The following is a 19800-nucleotide window of genomic DNA, read 5'->3' on the forward strand; positions in this document are numbered from 1 at the left end:
CCATCCCGCTGCGTTGACCAACCTCTGTCACATCTCCCCTCCACAACGCCCCTGCCCTTCTCGTCACCATGCCTCCACCTCTAGAGACCTTCACTGAGCACCCATGCGGCTCAGATGCCAGCCTGTCCCCTCCAGCTCCCCCCGCCACCTGCCCCTGCCTGTGCCATTCCCCCCCACCGCTGACGGCTGCCTGCCCTCGTCCCTCGGGGCCTCAGCACCCACCTCGCTGCGGGAGAGCCCTGAGCCGGCAGGGGCCGAGGCAGTCAACTCACCTGGGCATCCTGCAGCAGGTCCTCCAGACGCGTGACGGTGATGGAGCGGTCACAGGTGTACTTCCTGCGCAGCGTCTCCTGTAGCTTCCGTAGCTGCTCCTCAGTGTCCCGCACGTCCGAGAAGAACTAGAAAACGAGAAGGGGTCAGGCGGGGCCAGTGGGGCCACAGGCTGCTGAGTGTCTGACACAAGTTCTGCGGGGCGGTGCCGTGACCCGTTAACTGCGTGCTAACGGACGCGGAGAGGGGCCTGGGGTCCCCCGTAGTGGTCTGGGGCTCTGTGGGGATGCTGCCACTGAGGCGGGGGGAGGGCGCGCTTCTCACCTGGAAATAGGCCGTGTTCTCCTTCAGGTGTGCCTCGATACAGCAGCACAGCTGTAGCATCCAGCTCCACTGGGTCTGCAGGGCGGCCTGGAAGGACTGGCACCCGCCCAGGCACCGGGTCAGGCCCCCTGCCGGCCCCTGGGGCCCCCGCGGCCGGCCCCCACCCCCAGCTGGCCCTGGGGCTCCCCACGGCCCGCCCCCACCTCCACTGTAGGCCGAGCAGGGTGCCCCTCCCGCAGCAGCCGGTCCCCGGTGCTCTGAATCTCCTTGACTTTCTTTTCCTTCAGCTCCAGCTCACGCATCAGGGCCTGACACACAGACAGCAGGTCTCAGGGATGGTGTCAGGGCCACAACAGGGCCCACCAGTGGAACACCAGCCGGCATCCTGGGACCCAACTGGGGCAGGGCAGTCCCGGAAGGCTCTAGAAAGTGACCTCACCGAGTAGCTCTCCTTCTTGGCGGCCATGTTGGAGTTGTGCTCCCCCCAGTCGAAGCCCACCTCTTCCTCTTCCTTCTCACTGAGCCACATCAGCTCTTTGGTGGCAGCCGCCACAAAGCCGTGCAGGCCCTCCAGGGCACGGAGCCGGGCCTTGGAGGAGTTCTGCAGGTAGACGAGAGCGGGGTCAGCAGGCCACAGCGCCCGCCCCCGTGCCCCCCGCCCCCCCTCCTCTCCCCGCAGCCCCCCAACTCACCAGCAGCTTGGCGTACTGCAGGTCTAGCCGGCCCAGGCAGTCCCGGTAGGCGCTCCGGGGGCCTGGGGAAAGCTGCCCCTGTGGGAGGCACAAGTGGTGAACCTTCCGGCGACCGGGGTCTGCCCCCGCCCCCTGCACTGCCCACCCCCAGGGGCCTGCACCCCTGCGGGAGACACAAGTGGTGAACCTTCTGGCGGCCGGGGTCCGCCCCCGCGCCCCCCCCCCCCCGCACTGCCCACCCCCCGGGGTCCTGCACACCTCGTCAGCTCGCGCCCGCTCAATCTTGGCCCGGAACTCCTCGATGGACTGGTGCAGGCCACGGTGGCTGCCCAGCTGCGCCTCCACACTGGGCAGGTCCCCACCCCACTCGGCACCGTCCACCCGACGCTGGTTCTCCTCCACCCAGGCCAGCAGGTCCTGTAGGTAGCGCAGGGAGGCGTCCTCGAGCTCGGGCCGCCTCTGCGTGCTCTGCACCGTCACCTGGGTCACGGGGGCAGCTACACCTGCCTTCAGCCGGAGGTTGTACTCGGTACGGATGGCCACCAGGCGCTCGTGCAAGCGGTACACCCTGGGGACGGTGGGGCAGTCGGAGGGCTGAGCTGAGGCCAGGCTGCGCCGAGACCCACCCCCTACCCCCCGCCCCCCCAGCACGGGGCACGGCCCACCTGCGGTACATCTGCTCCCCCTGCGGGTGACGCCCGTCCTTGAGGGTCTGCACGTCGTTGAACAGCAGCCGGATCATGCCGTCGGCCTTGTCCAGGTCTCGTTCCACCTCGGCGGCCCGCTGCGGGGCCTTGTTTGCGGCCAGCAGGCGGACATCCTGCAGGCGGCACCCACAGCTGCCTCCGGGGCCCTGACCCATCCTTTCCCCTCCACCACCCAGCCCTGCATTTGCCGCTAACAGGCCCCTCTGGCCGGATTGCCAGCCCCTGGCTCCGCCGGGTCCGAGGGGCTGGACCTCCTCCTCCCGTGCCCCAGCCCCTCTCCCTCCACAAACTCCCGCCCGAGCTCACAGCCCTGCCCCTGCTGGGCCCTGTGGGTCTGGAGCCCTCACCACCACCTCCTCCCACCGGCACGCCTCTCAGGCCCGGAACAGAGGACGGTGGCCTCTTCTACATCAGCTCTGCCCAAAGCGAGCCGTCAGAGTTGGCGGCACAGCAGGAGAGGAGCTGGGGCCTGCTCTCCGCCCACTGGCCACAGGGCGTGGCAGGCTCCGGGCCACCAGCCTCCCTCCGGCCTCCCCGCCCCCTGCCCCCCCCCCCACTGCCGGCCCCTCCCCTCACCGACTGAAGCAGGATGTCGGCCTGCTTCAGCTGCTCCTCGCACAGCACGGCCTCCATCTGCAGTTTGCTCACGATGCGCTGAAGACACTCCAGCCTGCGGCCCACGGCACCCACGGGAGCCGGCGTGAGTGCGATCCTCCCGCCGGGCTCCGGGCCGCAGACCGCGCCCCTCCCGCCGCGGGCCTCCCTGCCGGCCCTGCTGCGGCTCACAGCGGAGCCGGCCCCAGTGTGGGATTCCCAGCCTGGGGGGGGTGGTTTCCTCCTCAGGCAGTGACTCACCCTCGGGTGGCTTCCCGCCCCGCCACAGGGCCCCACCCGCCCGCCGCCTCCCCCACCCCCGCACCCACCTCTCATACTCTGCCCGGAGCTGCTTCTCTCGCTCCAGGATGGCCACGTGCAGCTTGCCCCATTCCTTCTCCACATCCAGCGGGTGGTACCCAGGGGGCACCTTAAGCTGGCCGGCTTGCACCGCACCCTGTGGGCAGGGGCCAAGCTCAGAGGGACGCCCGGCCCCCCCGGCCTGCCCCACCTGGCACAGCCCGGTGCCAGAAGCCCAGCAATGAGGCCGTGCCCCGGGGTCCGGGCCCGTGGACGGCACCCCCCCACACCGCCCTCCAGGACCCCCACTCACCTCCAGGAACTGGTAGATGCCCTTGGACCGGTTCTTGTCGGCCTCCTTGGCCGGAAGCTCCGTCTCCTTAAACTTCAAGAACTGGCACCACAAAATCTGTGGGGAACAGGGTGTCAGCGGCTGAGCCGGGGCCCCGCAGGGGGCGCGGGAGCCGGTGCGGAGGACGGGCCCACCTCGATCTCCTCAAAGCTGGAAGGGAACCTGCGCTCCTCGAAGGCAGCGGTGTGGTGTCGAACCCACTGCAGCAGCAGCAGCACGAGCTCCTGGTACTCCTGCCAGCGCAGCTGCAGCTCCTGGAGACGAGGGGGAGGCGGTGAGGGGCCGCCCCCCCGCGCCCCCCCCCGCCCCGCCCCTCCCCACCCCTCCCCTCCCACTCACGTTGGCCTTCACCCCGTCCTGCACATCGGGCACCCGGGGCATGGCATCGTACAGGGAAGACACGTAAGTGATGATGGACTTCTCGTCGGGCTGAGGGACGTCCACGTCTGTGGGAGAAGGGCAGGCGTCAGAGGGAGCGCGGCGAACGGGCACGCAGGGCGGAGGGAGAAGGGGCGGTGGCACGCACCCTCAGGGTCCAGGAGACGGGTCACTCCCAAGTCCCGCTCCGCCACGGAGAAGGCCTGGTCCAGATTCTCAAGATTGGTCTGACGATACACCTTGTTCATGTCGATGAGCATGGGCCTGGGGACACAGGGGCAGGTGTGACAGTGAGGGCCGTGGGGCGGGTCGGCACACAGACAGGGATGCGGAGGACGAGCTTCCCCCGCCACGTCCCTGCAAGCACACAACCCCAACCCCACACTCACCCGCCCCGCTAGTGCCCCATACTGTCCACCCGTGTGGCCCTGCGTGCAGAAACTGTGCACTTCAGGCCTCGCCCCCTGGAGCTCAAGGGGCCTCCGGTGGGCATAGGTGCAGGGTGGAATACCGAGTGAGGGTAAAGGTCAGCCTAGATTTCCTGCAGCTGCCCTGCCCACCAGGCCCCAGGTCCTACGGGGGCGGGCAGGGGTCCACCGAGAACCGTTCCCACCGTGGTCTGGCTACCCTGGCCCCTTCTGGGGCATCCATGTGGGGCTGACACTGGGCCCCTGACCTCGAGGCAGTCAGCAGAGCCTCTGGAAAGGCCCTGGGCGGAGGAGGAAGGGGTGTGGGTGGGGCCGAGTCTGCCTGCACCCTTCCAGAGGGGTGGACTGGCACTGGGACTCAGCCGCCCGAGGCTGCGGGTTCCTGTCGGTGGCAGGCACCCCTCCCGCCACCACCCCTGCCCCAACTTGTTTGAAGTTGCCCAGCTGAGGTGCTCCAGGGAGCTCCAGCCAACAGCCCCTGTGGCCCCAGGCCACCTACTTGTGCCGATGAATGATGGCATTGAAGAGGCGGCCGTCACGCCAGCTGGAAGTGAAGTTGTCACAGTGCAGGCCCTGGTAGCCCTCCACCATGCGCTGCGACCACAGCAGCAGCTTCTCTTTGGCCGTCATGTCCTCCGACTGCCCGCTCACCTGGATGTCCGAGATCTGCCCCACACAGCGGGCAGGAGGCAGGACCTCAGCCACACAGCCCGCCTGGCACCCCTGACCTCTCGTCCGAGCACACGGGAACCGCCGGGCCAGCTGAGGCACAGTGAAGCCTCCGGGGGTCCCTCCCACGTCAGGGGAGCCACTGGGACCCCCATACCTCAGTGCCACAGGCCTAGGCCACTCCAGCCAGCGGCTGCCACAGAAGTGAGAGCACCCAGGCCCCACTGCCATCACATGGCGGGTACCTTGGGCACCCCCCTGGGTTGATGGAGGGTGGGCCCAAGGAGAGCTGCTGCCCAGGAGCCCCAGGCCTAGAAGAGGCTGTCACCGCCAGGGTGGGGGCTGGATCAGCCCCCTCTCCTGCTGCAGGCTCAGGGGAAGGTCCTGGGTCTTGGGGGGTATGGCTGGCCTCCAGGCCCACACTTAATCCAGCCCTTCCAGCCCTCCCAGCCCGGGTCTGTCAGCCTGTCTGTCTGTACACCCGCCTGCCTGTCCCCACTGTCTGTCTGTCTGTCTGTCGGCCTGCCAATCTATGTGACTCAGCTGCTGTGCCAGCCAGCCTGCTCAGCTCTCAGATTTGCGGCTTCCTGTGCGGCCGGGGCAGGCAGGGGTGAGTCAGCCAGCGCAGCGGATGCTTCTCCAAAACCCTCCCCGGGGCAGGGGCTGCATGCACAGAACGCATTCCTCTGCAGGGAGGCTCTGCGGGCCCTGCCCAGCTGGGGCCAGAGGGCACAGTACAGGCAGGCCTCGCAGAGAGGCCTGGCCCTCAGGCCGTGGCGCAAGGACTGGGCCGGGGTGCGGTGCAAGGCTGGGAGGCTCCGGGGGCCAGGACACCAAGGGCCCAGGCCCCCAGGCCACAGCCCCAGAGACTCCACCTGGAAGTGCAGGATGATGGTCCAGATCAGGCCGAGGGTCAGCTTGGGGTTGCCGTCGGCGATGTCATCGTTCCTGATGTTCACCAACTTCACCTGCGAGCAAGCTGCCCTCAGTCACACCTAACTACAGGCCGCCGGGGAAGGGGGACGGCAGCCAGTGGCCGGGTGGGCAGCCTCACCTGGCGGTGTCGGAGGTAGTCCAGGGCGATCTGAACGTTCTGCAGCTTGTGGAAACGCATCCTCCCCTTCTCCCGGGGCTGTGAGAAGAGGCGTGGCCGGTCAGCGCCCACAGAGCCCGCCACGGCCCCCATCGGCCCACGGCACCCCCAGGCGTCCGTGGTAACCGCACCGAGGTCTTTCCCCGTGGGGCAGCAGCCCTTCCCACGTCCCCGCGCACCCTCCCCAGCTGGAAAAGGGAGGCCAGGCCCAGGCTGTGGGAAGGAAGGAAGGGGTGGGAGGAGACAATAGCCAGGAAGCCGAGGGTGGAGGGCAGTGGCACACGGGGAGGCGTCCTCCCGGCCCCGGCCGGCCGGGGGGTGGCAGCCCGCCCCCCACCGTGGGCCCCAGGCCCGGCCCCGGGCAATGCAGCAGGCAGGACACGAGGCAGCTGGATGCACAGCCATCTGCCCCGCCAAGCGCCAGGCACAGGTCAGGCCAGACGGGCCACCAGCCCCAGGTGAGCTGGGCTCCCAGCCTTGGGGAGCCCATGCGCTGCCTTAGCCAGCAGGCACGACCACTCACCAGGCGCGAGCTCCTGATTACGTCCCGCTCTCTTGGCTGCCCGGCCAGAGCAGGGCATAGGGTAAAGGGCAGAGGCCAAGGTTCACAGTCCAAGCAGCAGAGAAACCGAAGCAGAGCAGAGCGTGAGGTTATGGGTCGGGGCTCCGACACGGAGACCAGCGGGGCCGTGAACCCGCGGCACAGGGATCGGGGCCTCTCCCAGGCTGGGAGACACAGCAGGGGCCGCGGCCGGGCTGGACACGGACGGGGTACGTGGGAAAGGCCCCAAGGAAGGAAGGAAGGCAGGCAGGGGTATCTGGGTGAAAGGCAGGTGGGGCTCCAGAAGGGGCAGGTGGGCGGGCGCACGCACCAGGCTGTCCCCTGAGAGGACCTCCAGCAGGGAGATGAGGTTGTGGCCATCACGGAGGTCTTCGTACAGGTCACTGATGTGTCTCTGGGCCTGTGGGGACAGAGGAACCGGGCTGGCTGCACCTTCCCCACAGCCACCAGCAAGGCCCCAGCAGGGAAGACAGGCAATGACCCGCCCCCCCACATGCCCCGCCCCCACAGAGGCACCTACCTCTGCCCTCCAGTGCTACAGGGAGAGCAGGAGAGCCCGGAGAAGAAGGAGGAAGAGGAGAGGGAGAGAGACAGGAGGCAGGAGCAGCGCGGGGGAGGGCAGGGAGAGGACAGAAAATAACAGGTTTCAGAGATGAAAAGATGAGCGCCCAGGCCGACAGTGGGGGCAGCCCTTGTTCTGGCAGGAGGGCCAGGGGCACCCTCCGTCACCCCCACCCTCCATGTCCCCTGCCCCACGGCCACGTGTGCGTGCGCACACACACACGCACACGTGTGCACGCACACGCCACCGACCTTGATGAGGTGCTTGTTGACCCACTTGGTGAAGGTTTTCTTCTGCACCCGGTCCCGTTCATCTGCAAGAGACAAGACCAGGTCCCCTGAGGCCTGGGAGAAGCCCCAGGAGCCCCCGGGAGGGGACCACCATGCAGACACAGTGGGTGGCACCCCAAGAGGACCTCGGGATCATACGCGGAGACCCAACCCCCCCCCCCACGTGGACTGGCAGACACTCAGGTGCCCAGGCCCCCCGCCCACCCTGCGCACGCAGTGGGGGCCTGGGGGTGCTAGGCACACGGAGAGCCTGCCGCTGCTCAATCCCCCTATTGTCTCCCTCTGGGGATGGGAGGGTCCAGAGCTGGCAGCCACACCCAAAGCCCACAGAGTAAGTCTGGCCGGCCCCACCCCCACATGCTGCCTCTGCAGACCTGAGCAGAAACTTCTCCCTGCCGGGACCCAGGACCGGTCAGGGGCGTGGTGAGGGGGAAGCCGCACCTTCCCAACAGGGCAGCGGACTTCACCAGGCCACAGAGACCCCCCACCCACCACGGCCCAATACTCCAGACCCAGAGGCCACTGCCCGCCCTGCCAGCACGGGCCGGCCCGCTCCCCGCACGGGTGGCTACCTGCCCCCCTCCCGGCCCTGCACCTGCGCCAGGACTCGAGGCACACCCACAGCCCAGCCCAGCTCACACTCTGCCCCTCCGTCACCCCCACCCGGTGCCAGGCTTCCCGCAGCAGGAAGTGGGCCCTTCCTGCCCAGTGGGGAGCGCCCACTACCTTTCTTGCCCTCTGAGGCCCTGAGCACGGCCAGGTAGAGGTTGTCCTCCGAGCTGGTTCTCTTGTGCCCCAGGCTCTCGGGCTCAGGCACACGGAGCCGGTGCTGAGACATGGTGGCGCCCGCCCCTTCGGCGCTCGGTCCAGAGGCCCCAGGTGCTGAGCTCCGGCTCTCGTGGCACACGGGCGGCCCTAGGCTGGCGCCCCACCGGACTCACAGGCTAGCGCAGCGCCAAGCAGAGTCGGTGTGGCCACTCCCTGCCCGCTGTGCTCCCTCTCGGGGCTGGCCCCGCCCCGGGAGCCCCACCCCACCCTGCCCACCCCCCGGAGGAGGGAAGGAGGAAGGTGGCCCCTCCCCCCCAGCCACACCCGTGGCCCCACAGACACAGGAAACCCAGGGGTTTCCTCACCCACCCGGCCAGCCACAGTCCCCGGGGGGCGCCCAGGGGTTCGAGGGGCACCTCCTGGTGCCAGGACCACACACCATGCCCTGGACCGCCCCACCACAGGGAGCGGTGCCCCACAGCCCACACCTCCCTTCTGAGCTTAAATCCAGGACCACCCCTCGGCCTGCCCACCTTGCCGGCTAGGACCCCAAACTGAGACACGGCGGGCTGCGGGGCCAGCTGCCCATCCTTTTCTCGAGGCCCGTAAGTCATCCCTCCTCATAGACCTACGCACCCTGGGCCTGTGGCCCCTGCCCCCTGCTAGGCTCCACTACAGTCCCGTGCGGGCCTGGCCCTTTCCGAGCTGCCCACCAGGCACATCCCGGAGCGGTGCCCCCGTTGGGAGGCAGAGCGCACGGCGGGGCAGGAGCGGGCACATAGCTGAGCGTTGACTCATCAGGCAGGACCGCCCAGCCCCAATCTGCAGGAACTCTGCCCCAAGTTGGGGGGAGGAGGGTATGCAGGGGGCTGTGGGGAGCATGAGGGAGGGGGGCCGCCAGTGAGTCAGGGCTGGGGAGGGGGCCCCAAGTGCGGTGACTCACGGGAAAGGAAGCCACACCTGGGGGCTGTTTGCAGTCGGGCGGGGTTCACAGATAGCAGCTATTTAGGATCGTAAAGGTGGGAGGCAGAGCAAAGGGTGCAGGGTGCTGCCTGGCTCCCTCCGCTCTCGGACAGACCCGCCTATGGCCGGCACCGGGGCTGCCCTGGGGCCGCCGAACCAGCCACAAGAATTTTCCAGTCGGAGCATCCGGCTTGATGTGATCCAGCTGTGAGCCGCTGCCCCCCTACCCTGAGCCTCCCAGCCAGTGTTCCGGGAAAAGCTCACCCCACCCCCGACCGTGCTGCCCCGCTGTGGCCACCGGAGGGCGCCCAAACACCAAGGGGGCAAGGGGTACTCAATCGCAAGGAGCTGGTTACAACCCTGCCCCTCCACATCTGTGACACAGCCAGACCCCCAGGGCTCTGTCCCATCGCAGGTCTGGAGAGAGTCCCTCAGGCTTGGAACCCGGACTTGGAACCTGGCTTGAGGTCCGGCACTATGCACCCCACACCCCCAACCGGGCAGGGCCTGGGGAGGTAAGGCCACCTGGGGAGGCTTGGCTCAGCCTGGCTCGGCAGCCCCCACGACCCCACCACACACCAGCTCTTGACCCTCCAAAATCCCAAATCTGACCCCCCACACACCCTCCCGGCCCCTCCCCAGGTTTAGAGCCTGGAGAAAGGCCTCTTCAGAGGACCCCCCAGCCCTAGCAGGGAACCCGAGTTCAGGCCCCTCCTGAACACCTGCAATATGCAATCTCTGGGCTGGTAACAGGGGAGCGGGGTCCCTACTGGCAAGGGTGCAGGTGTCACTCTGGTGAGGGGCGGAGACACCTCAGGTCCCCGGTGTGGGTCAGGAGATGGGAGCAGGGAATTCTAGGACAAGCAGGAACCAGGAGTCAGGGCCTAAAGTCCGAGACTTGTGTGAGCCCCCAGCCCAAGTCCTTTCTCCAGTTTTCTACCACTCGGGGTCTGCAAGGATGCTGGGAGTGGGGGCAGCTCCCACACCGGTTCTGCAGGAAGCTCTCCCGGTTCCGCTGCCTTCCTCTAGACTCTTCCTCTCCCACCACCTCCAAAGCCCTTTTCTCCCGCCCCCCCCCCCCACCCCGCCAGCCCCTTGACCCTGGCTGTGGTGAGAGGCTCCCTCCCCTGTCCTTTACATTCAGACCTTCAAACCAGTAGGCACTCGCTTCCAGCCGGGCCACAGCGGCCTCCGACACTGCAGAGGACCTCAGTCTGCACTCCCCAGGAAAACACCCCCCCACCGCGGCACTGGTGCTCCCGTACAACCGCTTGACCCTAGTACTGTCGCGGGCCACAGATTTTCTGGCACCAGCCAGGGTCCCCTAGAGCTGCCCATGACCCTCTGCGAGATATCGTCGCCCCCTTTTACAGATGTGGAGACTGAGGCTGGAGGTCCCACAGCTCGTGAAGACGCTCCTGGGTTGGAAAACCTACAGGCCGAAGAGAGCCCCGCCCTCCCTCCCTCCTCCGGCGTCCGGACAGTCTACGGCCTGGAGCCCGAGGCAAAAAGAAATCGGGGCCGGAGCCCAAGCCGGCCCCGCCCACCTTCCCATCCCCCTTCTCCAGAGGAGGAACAAATCGGGCCAAGGGGACCTCGCCGCCTTCCTTCCCAGGTGTTTCCGGAGCAGAGCGTGGGGGCGGGGCTGCACCTGGGCTGGGCTCCGCCCCTTCCCGGTCCGGGAGACGGTTCCCCCCCCCCCCGCACCTCCCACCCCTGGCAGCCTCACCCACCTACGCAGCACAGCTGCCCATAAAGGTAGCCCCTGCGGGCCTGCTCGCAGCCCCCGTCCAGCCAGCACGGCCGTTCCAGCACCACCTCCTTCCGCAGGGCGAAGGCGCCGCCCGCCCGCCCGGTGCCGGCCGCAGCCATGAGCGCGGGCGCCCTGGGGTCGCCCACAGCGAAGCGAGAAGGACGGCGCGCAGCCTCTGCTCCACAGCCCACGCCTCGAGGAGGCCGGCAGCGGGCGCACCGCCCAGACCCGAAGAACCTGCCCCTAGCGGGGCGCCCCGCCCAGCGCGCCGGGAAGCCGCGCCCCTACTTGGAAGGAGAGGACCCCGCTAGGCCTGGGGGGCCGAGGGCAGAGGGAGGCTGCCCGATAGAACAAAGGGGCATGGGAACTCGAGGGCCGCCCAGGTTCCCGCGGAGGGGAGCCTCGGGGGACGCCCAGGCGCCGGGAAACTCCCCTAGGCTGACGCCCACGGGACTACGTTCCCGGAGGCGGGCGGTTGGGGACCGCGCAGGGAGCAGCGTCTGAGAACAGCCGCGAGCAGAACAGAGGCAGCAAAGCCCCGAGGGAGCACTGCAGGGCAGGATCCAGGGTGGCGACGGCAGAGAAGCCCCTTCCCCACGTGGGGGCAGGGAACAAAGTGGGCCGAGGGAGGGAGGAAAGGTCACTTCTAGGGAGGAGAAGCCCTGACCCGGCGCATTTTACTGGACGCCCCTGCAGCTGAGTCACCAGCCGCTCCCCAGTCCCCAAAGCCACGCCTAGAAGCCCCATCCTGACTCAGGCCTCCGGTCTAGCGGCTCTGGCACCCAGGCTGAGACTGGGCAGACCCTCCAGGGGCAGCTCTGGACGCCCTCACCGCAGGCCGAACCCCGCACCCTGCCCACCCGGGCACAGACCAGAACACAACTCCAAACCCCGGTTAGGACAGCCCCTCAGGCCCGAAGCCCAAGCCCCAGGGCCCCGCCCACCCGGCTCCATTCACTGGAGGCGGGCCCCACCCCATCCTGTGCCGGGCAGTCCTGGCTGCTGCTGCTGCTGCTGCGGGCTGTAGCCCAGGGCGGGTGACTTTGAGCAGGGGGAGGGCAGAGCGCAGCCTGGCTGCCTGCCCCTTGGCAGTCCTGGACCCTGACCGAGGGCGCTCAGACACCTGCCTCACCTCGGAGGCTCTGCGCAGGCCCAGCCCCACCTCAGTGCCGGGCAGGAGCCTCTCCCAGGCCCTTGCCCTAGGACACTAGCCCTGCACCTGCCCTACACCTGCCAGCTGTGCAGAGGCCTCCCTGGCAGTGGGGGCGCTCCTCTCCTGCTCACGGCCCCAGTCTGGAGCCTCCCCAAACTCCTCCTCTCCCACCAGGACAGGGCTCCAGACTGACAGAGCCTCTGAATCCTGGCCCCACCCCAGGAAAGCAGGCAGGGTCTTCAAAGCAGCAGAAGAGATGGAGGGGAGGGGTGCGGGATGGGGCGGGGGGACTCCGCTCTCCCACCGTGTGCAGTGCTGGGGCGTAGCTCAGGGACAGGAAGGGGAGGGCACAGGGAAATGCAGGGGTTGGAGGGAGGCGGCCCCTCACCCTGCCCCGCCTCCAGCCCCCAGGGCAGGGGCGGTGGCCGGAGCCCGCTGCCCAGGCGCGGCCCAGACGGTAGCTGCCACAGGCGCTTACCTTGCACTTCCTGCCCCCGCCAACGCCCCCTGCGCCAGTGCCACACGGCGGCGAGGGTAACGACGTGGCCCACGACCACCAGTGACGGGAACAGGCTGCCCGAGGGCTCCATGGCTCTGGGGCTGCACGGCTGTGGGCAGAGCGGGCGGAGCCTCCCTTCCCTGCCTGGAAGACGGTGGAGGGGGGGGGCGCCCGGGGCCCGTGACCGCCCTGCCTGCAAGACCGCCCTACTGTACCGTCTGCCTGGCGCCCCAGAGACGAGTGCCGTCCACAGCACCAACTGTGCTCCCGCCCGCCTCCTCTGCCTCCTCCCTCCCGGCCACTCGGAGGTCCCCACCCACCTCCCACAGCGCCCGGCTCAGCTGTCCCTACGCACAGCTATCACGCACAGCTATCACGCTCAAGGTTAGCTGGAGCCTTAACCCCTGCTTACCCACAGCCACACCCGCCCGGAGGAGGGGCCTGTAGTGACGCAGAGCGCCCCCCCCCCCCAGCAAGCCCAGCCAGCCTCTGCACACCCCCCCCAATTCCTCCCCAGGAGAGTGACTGCAGTGTCGGAGCACCCCACTCTGCCTTCAAGGGTGCCCTCTGGTGACAGCTGCCAGGAGCCCAGCAGGGGGACAGGCGCCCATCAGGGGGAGGCATGCCAGCACCCCAGGCCCCGCTGGCCCCCCAGGCTTGCAGCTGACCCAACCACCCACGATGACAAACACCCCCACAGAGCCCCAACGCCCCCAGGTGGGCCCGCGAACAGGGTCTAAGGGAGGACCAGGGTGATGGCCTGGGAGGGCAGGTCATGTGCGGGGGGGGGGGGGGGGGGAGTAAGGACGGAGCCTCCCGCCAGTGCCCCCAGGAACTCCTGCTGGGCTCTCACAAAGCTTTCAAAGGCTGCCCACCTACCCGGCACGATCTTCATTAGGGACAGCGGCGGGAGCCCACGGGGCAGACGGGCAGTGGGAGCAGGCTGTGGAGAGGGTCACAGACCCCTCTGAGGCGGCCGCGAGCCCCGCGGTGGCGGTGGCGGTGGGAGGAGGGCACGGCTGGCCGAGCCGCTGTCAGCAGCACTGCCTGTGTCCGTGGGGGGAGGGGAGGGGAGGGGTGGGCAGGGGGCCGGAGGGGGGGTGGGGGGATATAAATATCTGAGGAGAGCAAGCGAGGCCGTCATTCGTCCAGACTTAGAACATGACGTGCGACGCTAGGGCACTGGGGCCCAGGCCTTCACCCGAGTCCAGTCTGGCCGGCGGCACCACCCCACACTCACCCCCCAGGCTCCTGCCCGTGATTCTAATAATAAGAAGCCACCTGGCGTCAGGCTGTGCCTCAGAACAAGGCCTAGCACGGGCATTCAAAGCCTGAGGGGCTCATGTCGCCTGGGAGGAGACGCAGTCCCTGCCCTGCCCAACCCCGCCAGCCTTTCGGGGTGCCGGAAGTAGCGGGGTGCACTCGGGGAAGGCAGGGAGACACCGATCCCTTTCTCCCAGAGGGCCCCACCACACAACTCACTCCACACAACACCAGGTCCGGGAGAGACAGGACGGCCTCCCCAAGGTCACACCCCCGGCCAGACACCCAGGTGGCCCCAAACTAGGCTGGGCCACAGGAAGCTGGCCAGCCCCCTCCCCTCCCCAGGCTGCCCCTAATGCTGCCCTGGCCTTACCCCAGAACCCTCGGCAGCCTCCCGTGTGCAGAAGCCTGGGGCCGGAGGTCCCTGTCAGCAGGCATGCCCGAGCCACATCCTGGACTGACCGGGACCTCAGCGTCGGGGGAGGGGGGGGAACAGGACATGGGGGTCACCCTCCTACCATTCCCCTCCCAGGTGCCCTTGGCCCCTGGCAGACGAAGGGTTAAGGGTCGGATGGAAGGGTTTGCATCCTATTTTGTAGCATTTCCTGTGTGTCAGGCACCATTCGATTTCAATTCTCAGAGAACCCCACAACGGAAGTCTCATGCCGTTACCGCATCGTACAAACGAGGAAACTGAGGCACAGAAAAGTGAAGAGCTTGCCCTCGGTCACACAAGGCTGTGCTTTGAGCCCAGGCAGTGTCTGCCATGTGTGGTCCCTCTGCAGCAAAGGGCAGCGAACCACCCTCGGCCTCCGACCGCTGGGGTACAGGCACCGTGGTCCATCTGGGGAGGACCAGGAGCTCTGAGGAATGGGCGCTGGGCCCCCAAGCCTCCTGGAGACCGAACCTGCATTTCAGAAGCTCAGCAGGCAGCTGAGGGAAGCCTCAGAGGAGCCCGGGGGGGGGGGGGGGGGGGACCCACAGACGTTGGGAGGACGGGCCCCTGAAGGCTGGAGTGGGCGGCCTCCTGCACCAGACACGCTCCCAGGCAGCTCTGAGAGGGAGGCTGGCTCATCCCTGCGCCTCCTAGCTCCGATGTCCCAGGCAAGGCCAGCAGCCTCGAGCCCCCAGGGCCCCAGCCACAGGCTGCCTGGGAGATCCCCGTCCAGCCCTGCTGGAGCCCCCGTGCCCACGGCCCCCCGACCCGGGCCCTGCTCTACCTTGGCCGAGCTGAATCAGCTCCTCCATGCTGTACCTGTCCATGGCGGCCGAGCTCGGGCCAAGCCGCGGAGGCAGCAGAGAGGAAAGGCAGGGGTGGCAGGAAGGAGGGAAGGGTGGGAGGCGGAGGGAGGGCTCACTCCGGCCCCGGCCTCCCCACCCAGCTCTGGGAGCGGCGACTCCTCCTCACAGCCACCCCTTAGTCAGTGACTGGAGCAGAGCTGAAACCAGCAAGGCCCAAGCCCAGTGGACCAACGGGTCCAACCAGCCCAGGTGGGACAGTGGACGGGCCTGCCCGAAATCCCGGAGCCTCAGTGCGGCCGACAGGGCCCGCCAGTCTTGCCCGCTAATGCCCGCCTGGGCATCCCCCTCCCCCCCAGCCTCCACAGGCCCACTGGCCCTGCACTTCCCCACCCTCCTCAACACCCTCATTCTCCCAGGCCCCAAGGCTAGCCCCATCCTCCTCCGCAGGCCCCGCAAGCAGCTCAGTCCCAGCCCCCCTGGTCTCCAGCCTAGGCAAATGCCACACATGTGTCCCTGCCTCTCCATTCCCACGAGCTGAGCAAGACCCAGGGAAAAGCCCATCTAATCCTGCCATAACTCTGCTTTCAAAACCCACTGGAGTTCTACAGATGCCGCAGCAAACGTGCACAGACAGGGACCCAAAGCCGGCGGCTGCTGCAAAAACCTGTCCCACCACGTGGCGCCACACGGCCATGAAGAGAGCAAGTCAGTGGTGTGTAGAGTGCGGTCTCCCTCTGGGACAGGAGTGCCACGGGGGAAAGCCAGGGTGCGCTGGGGGTGGGCAGAAGCAGTGCCGTCAAAGGCCGCTCGCTTCCACTGTCGGAAACGGCTCCAGAGCTGCGCTGAGCTGCTCGTGTGGAATCCTGAGCTGGGCCAAGCGTTACTATTTGAAATGTCAATGAAATTCGGATACCAAAGCCCACGGCCCCCACTCTCCACCACACGAGGGAAGCTCAAACTCCTGCTCCCGCCCCGCCCACCCTCCCGCGGGGACCACCTTCCTACGGGACTGCTCTTGCTTGGAGTAGGAGCTCCCCGGCAGTCAGGCGCAGCTCAGGACACCTCCTCGGGGGGATCTTCCCTGATTGCTCCTAGAGCTACCTCCCCCTGGCTCATTCCTCATCCAGTCCATCCCCAGATGCTGGGGGCTTGGTTTGGGTCTGGCCGACATGTGGCCGAACGAGCAGTGGATGCCTCCCCACGAGGATGAGCAGACCACCAGGGCTCCCAGGTGGGGACAGAGGTGCAGCAGGGCACGTGTGACTGCCCGCGGCGCCCACGGCTCCTTGGCCAAGTCTGGACAGGCAGAGGCGGCCCACTGGCCGAGGCCACTCTGGTGATCGGTGCAGTGGGCCCCACACACCCCTGCCTTCCCCTCCTACCAGCGGACTGGAGAGGACAGAGCCAGCAAGGAAGGGGTCCGCGTGCTCGTTATTGTAAACTCTGAAAAGCTGGCAATTCTAGGTGCAGCCTGAGCACGGAGCCATCACAACCCCACAGACGAGGAGGTACCCGCACCACGGCCGGCATGCAGCACGCCCGAGGTGCCCCCGGCCAAGGGCGGCCCTCAGGTCCGGTGCTCGGCCCTTGGGGAGCCCACACCCGCAGGCCTGACTCAGCCTGGAGCTGGAGCTCATTTCCTGTTGGAAACTCTGAGCTGCCGCCTGTGGCTGCGGCCGGGAGGCAACACTGAGTCACCTCCACCAGGGCTGGGGGTGCCCTCCTCTCTGCCCGCTGCAGCCACACCCAGTCCCCCATCCTGGCCCCGCTACCATCTGCCCGCCCAGCCTGGCCACAGACAAGGAAGGAAGGGGAGAAAGGAAGGAGGAGCCTATACTCCACACACCCACGACCCAAGACAGGGAGAGCTCAGGGGCTCCGCGGCAGGGATGAAAGGACCCCTGGGCTGGGACTTGGCCACTGAAGGCCAGTCAGTGCTGACCACGCACCCTGCCGAGCACTCGTCTCCTTGTGGGGGATGCTGTGACCCCACCAACAAGAGTTTGGAGAGGCCACGCAACTTGTCCAAGGCCACGGGGAAAGCCCAGAGACCGTCCCTCTACCCCACCACCTCACTGATCCTCCCAGATGAGCTCCCAAGGCACAGCTCTAGCAGGACCAACCCACACCAGACCAGAACTGGGTCCCGCTCAGCACCTTGGACCTGCACCTCGATCCCTTGACCCCCATCCACCTGGCAAACTCTTGCCCACCCGGCTAGCCTCAGGCCAGGCCCCTTTCCCAGCCCCTTCCACACCAGGTTCCTCCCCAGGTGAGAAGACACAAAGAAGGAAGCAGGAGCCAAGCCTGCCTTCTGCTGGGGCACCAGGGCCACCCCAAATCAGCACCAAGGCCAGTGAGCTCTGAAAGTACATGTGTGAGCCTCACGCTCCGTGGGACACCAGTCATCTGCCTACCTGGGTCCTGCCAACGCAGGTGCTTAGGGACGGAGGATGACACAGAGGAAGGACGCCGCAGGGTCACTTGGCGACCCCTGGGGCCCTAAGACCTGTTCCATCCTCTGTGACCCGGCTTCCACCGGAAAGGGTCTGGGCCCGGTGCCGCCACACCCTGGCCACTGGTTTGCCAGGCAGTGCGTCTGCCAGCTGTCTCCTCCTCTCCCCCAACCTAGAGCTGCCCCCTCGGCCCTCACCAACTCCAAGCCGGCCAGGCTCCCAGGAACAATACCGCATCACAAAACCATATGGGCCACAAAACCACGGGGGCAGCTGTCCCCCCCCCCCAAAAGACAGACTCAAGGCTCAGAAAGGTCAGCCAGTTCACCTGGGCTACGCTGCTGGAGAGCAGTGCCCCCCCCCCCCCCCCCCCCCCCCCCCCCCCGCATTATTCCGGCTCCTCCCTGCAAGCTAGGGCCTCCAGCAGAGAGGGCCTAGGGGCAGACAGGAGTGAGCGGGCCTAGGGGCAGACAGGAGTGAGCGGGCCTAGGGGCAGACAGGAGTGAGCGGGGCACAGGCACAGGGCAGTGCTGGGGAGAGAGGCTAGCTGGTGTGGGGCAGGGCTGTGCCAACAGCTGGTCCTGCCAGTCCAGGCTTTGCGAGCCCCACCCCTAGCCCGAAGGGGAGCCTGGGGCTGGGCTGGCAGTGGCCCACCCACCCCAAGGTCCTCAAGCCGGGAGGAGGAGCCACGTGGGTCCAGCACCAGGGCGCCCGGCACCCTCGGGCAGAGACAGCACCACCTGCTGGTGTGAGGGAAGCTCCCCCATGTGCACTGCCACCCCCAGCCCACCAGGGCTGCGCCCGGGCACCCCCTTCCCATCCCCCAGGGCTGGGGGCAGGACGCAGCTGACCTGTGGCTGGGGCAGGCTCCGGGCCAGGCCTCACCAGGTTCCCCGGGGCGGTGGCGGGCACCACCGGGGGCTCAGGTGCCCCCTCCTCAGGCTCCTTCCGACGGTAGACCCGCCGCTCCTCACGGGCAGGGTCCTCAGCGGGCAGCGGCCCCCACTTTGGCGGGCAGCCCAGGGGCCCCTGCACAGACTGCACATGGGGGGCGCGCCGCGCAGGCATCACCATGGCGACAGGGCGGCGCACGCGCTGCAGAGAGGCGGGCACGATCTCCGGCGGCAGGTGCAGGTACTGGCGCAGGTGGGCGATGCCCTCGTTGGTGAGGTACCAGTAAAAGTGGCGCCAGGCAAAGGTCTCCCGCACCAGGCCCCGGGCCCGCAGCGAGGCCATAGCGCACATGACCTGCAGATTGGAGACGCCGGGGACGTGAGGGTGCAGGCTGCGGGGCCTCCGATCCTTCTTGGCCACCATCACGCCTTCACGGAAGAGCACCTCGTAAATGGCCCGCAGCTGGTCCAGCGGCATGAGCATACCCGCCACCATGGCTGCCAGAGCCCCAGAGGCGAGGGTGACGGGCGGGGCACAGGGAGGAGGTCCACAAGGCACCTCGGGACCGGGCGAGACGGAGGCTGGCAGGCGGGCTGGGCTCGAGGGCACGGGCTCCGCGGCTTGTGGCTGTCGAGCCGGGCTCCCTGGCTCGCTGAGATTCCGGCCGGCACTGCCGCCTGCCCACCGCCTGCGCGAGCCTCCCGCCGGCCCGCCCTCCCTCTGGGACGCCGGGGCCGGCCCCCTCTGACTCAGCAGCATGGGCGGCCCCTCCCACCCACAGCCCCCGGGGCCCCTCGCAAAGTGGGGGGCCCCCTCGCAGAGTGGGGGGCACCTTGCCATGGCAGCCCCCCCCCGCAGGCCCCCCCTTTCCAGGCCCCACAGCTCCCGCGTCAGAAATTACGTCAGTTTCTAAACACTTCCTTCAAGGTTTCTTAGACTAGGGGGAGGGGGTACCACAGTGGCTCCGGACCTGGAATCTACAATGGTGGCAGAATAAGCTGGGGGGGGGGGGAATAGCAAGGGAGGGGGGGCTCAGGCTGGGGACCCAATTCAGGGTTGTGGTCTCAGGTTTCTCGGACTCACGACGATCTGAAGGCAGGATCTGAAGGCGGGTACCAGGCTGTCTGGGCCTGGCGGGGCACTAGAGGTCTGAGGGGAGAGCTGGGGTCTTGGGGGGCAGAAATCTGGATGGAAAGCTGGGGTCTTGGGGAGCAGAGGTCGGAGGGGGGACCGCAGTGGCATGTGGACAGGCGGGCTTTGGACACCACTGGCCGCTGTCCATCACACAGGCAAAGGGACAGAGCCCCCACCTCCAAATGCCAGGCCCAAGACGGTAGCCGCCCTCTTTAACACTTCCCATGCCAGGCCAGATCAAAGGGGACCCCGAAACACTCTGAGCCGGGCACAGGAGAGGGGTGTCTGAGCAGCCCCAGGCCAGCTGTTGGAAGCCAGAAACTCTCAGCTGCCACAGGAAATCAAAGTCACCAAATCCCTGCCACCCCAGGCAGGCCTGGTGCCCCTACTGCCACACAGACGCCCCGCCCTGGGTGGCCTGAGTGCCCCTGCCCGTGGACCAGCGGGGAAGGAG

At 67.8% G+C, this 19800-nt stretch overlaps 1 protein-coding gene across 1 annotated transcript in view; it reads right to left on the minus strand.

Annotated features, from left to right (window-relative positions):
* Window positions 1-18916, minus strand: part of PLEC (plectin) — a 34718-nt gene extending 15802 nt beyond the window's left edge. Inside the window, 19 exon segments of the mRNA XM_042973575.1 lie at window positions 273-398; window positions 595-690; window positions 798-902; window positions 1034-1195; window positions 1287-1364; window positions 1545-1854; window positions 1952-2106; window positions 2570-2663; window positions 2917-3044; window positions 3201-3296; window positions 3374-3493; window positions 3579-3685; window positions 3766-3881; window positions 4545-4711; window positions 5590-5682; window positions 5769-5846; window positions 6680-6769; window positions 7183-7244; window positions 18170-18916. Of these exon segments, the coding sequence (XP_042829509.1) occupies window positions 273-398; window positions 595-690; window positions 798-902; window positions 1034-1195; window positions 1287-1364; window positions 1545-1854; window positions 1952-2106; window positions 2570-2663; window positions 2917-3044; window positions 3201-3296; window positions 3374-3493; window positions 3579-3685; window positions 3766-3881; window positions 4545-4711; window positions 5590-5682; window positions 5769-5846; window positions 6680-6769; window positions 7183-7244; window positions 18170-18707 (2721 nt within the window). The 5' untranslated portion in view covers window positions 18708-18916.
* Window positions 18917-19800: the final 884 nt, after the last annotated feature.

The sequence above is a fragment of the Panthera tigris genome, chromosome F2 (assembly GCF_018350195.1).
Source record: "Panthera tigris isolate Pti1 chromosome F2, P.tigris_Pti1_mat1.1, whole genome shotgun sequence".
NCBI classification, from domain to species: domain Eukaryota; kingdom Metazoa; phylum Chordata; class Mammalia; order Carnivora; family Felidae; genus Panthera; species Panthera tigris.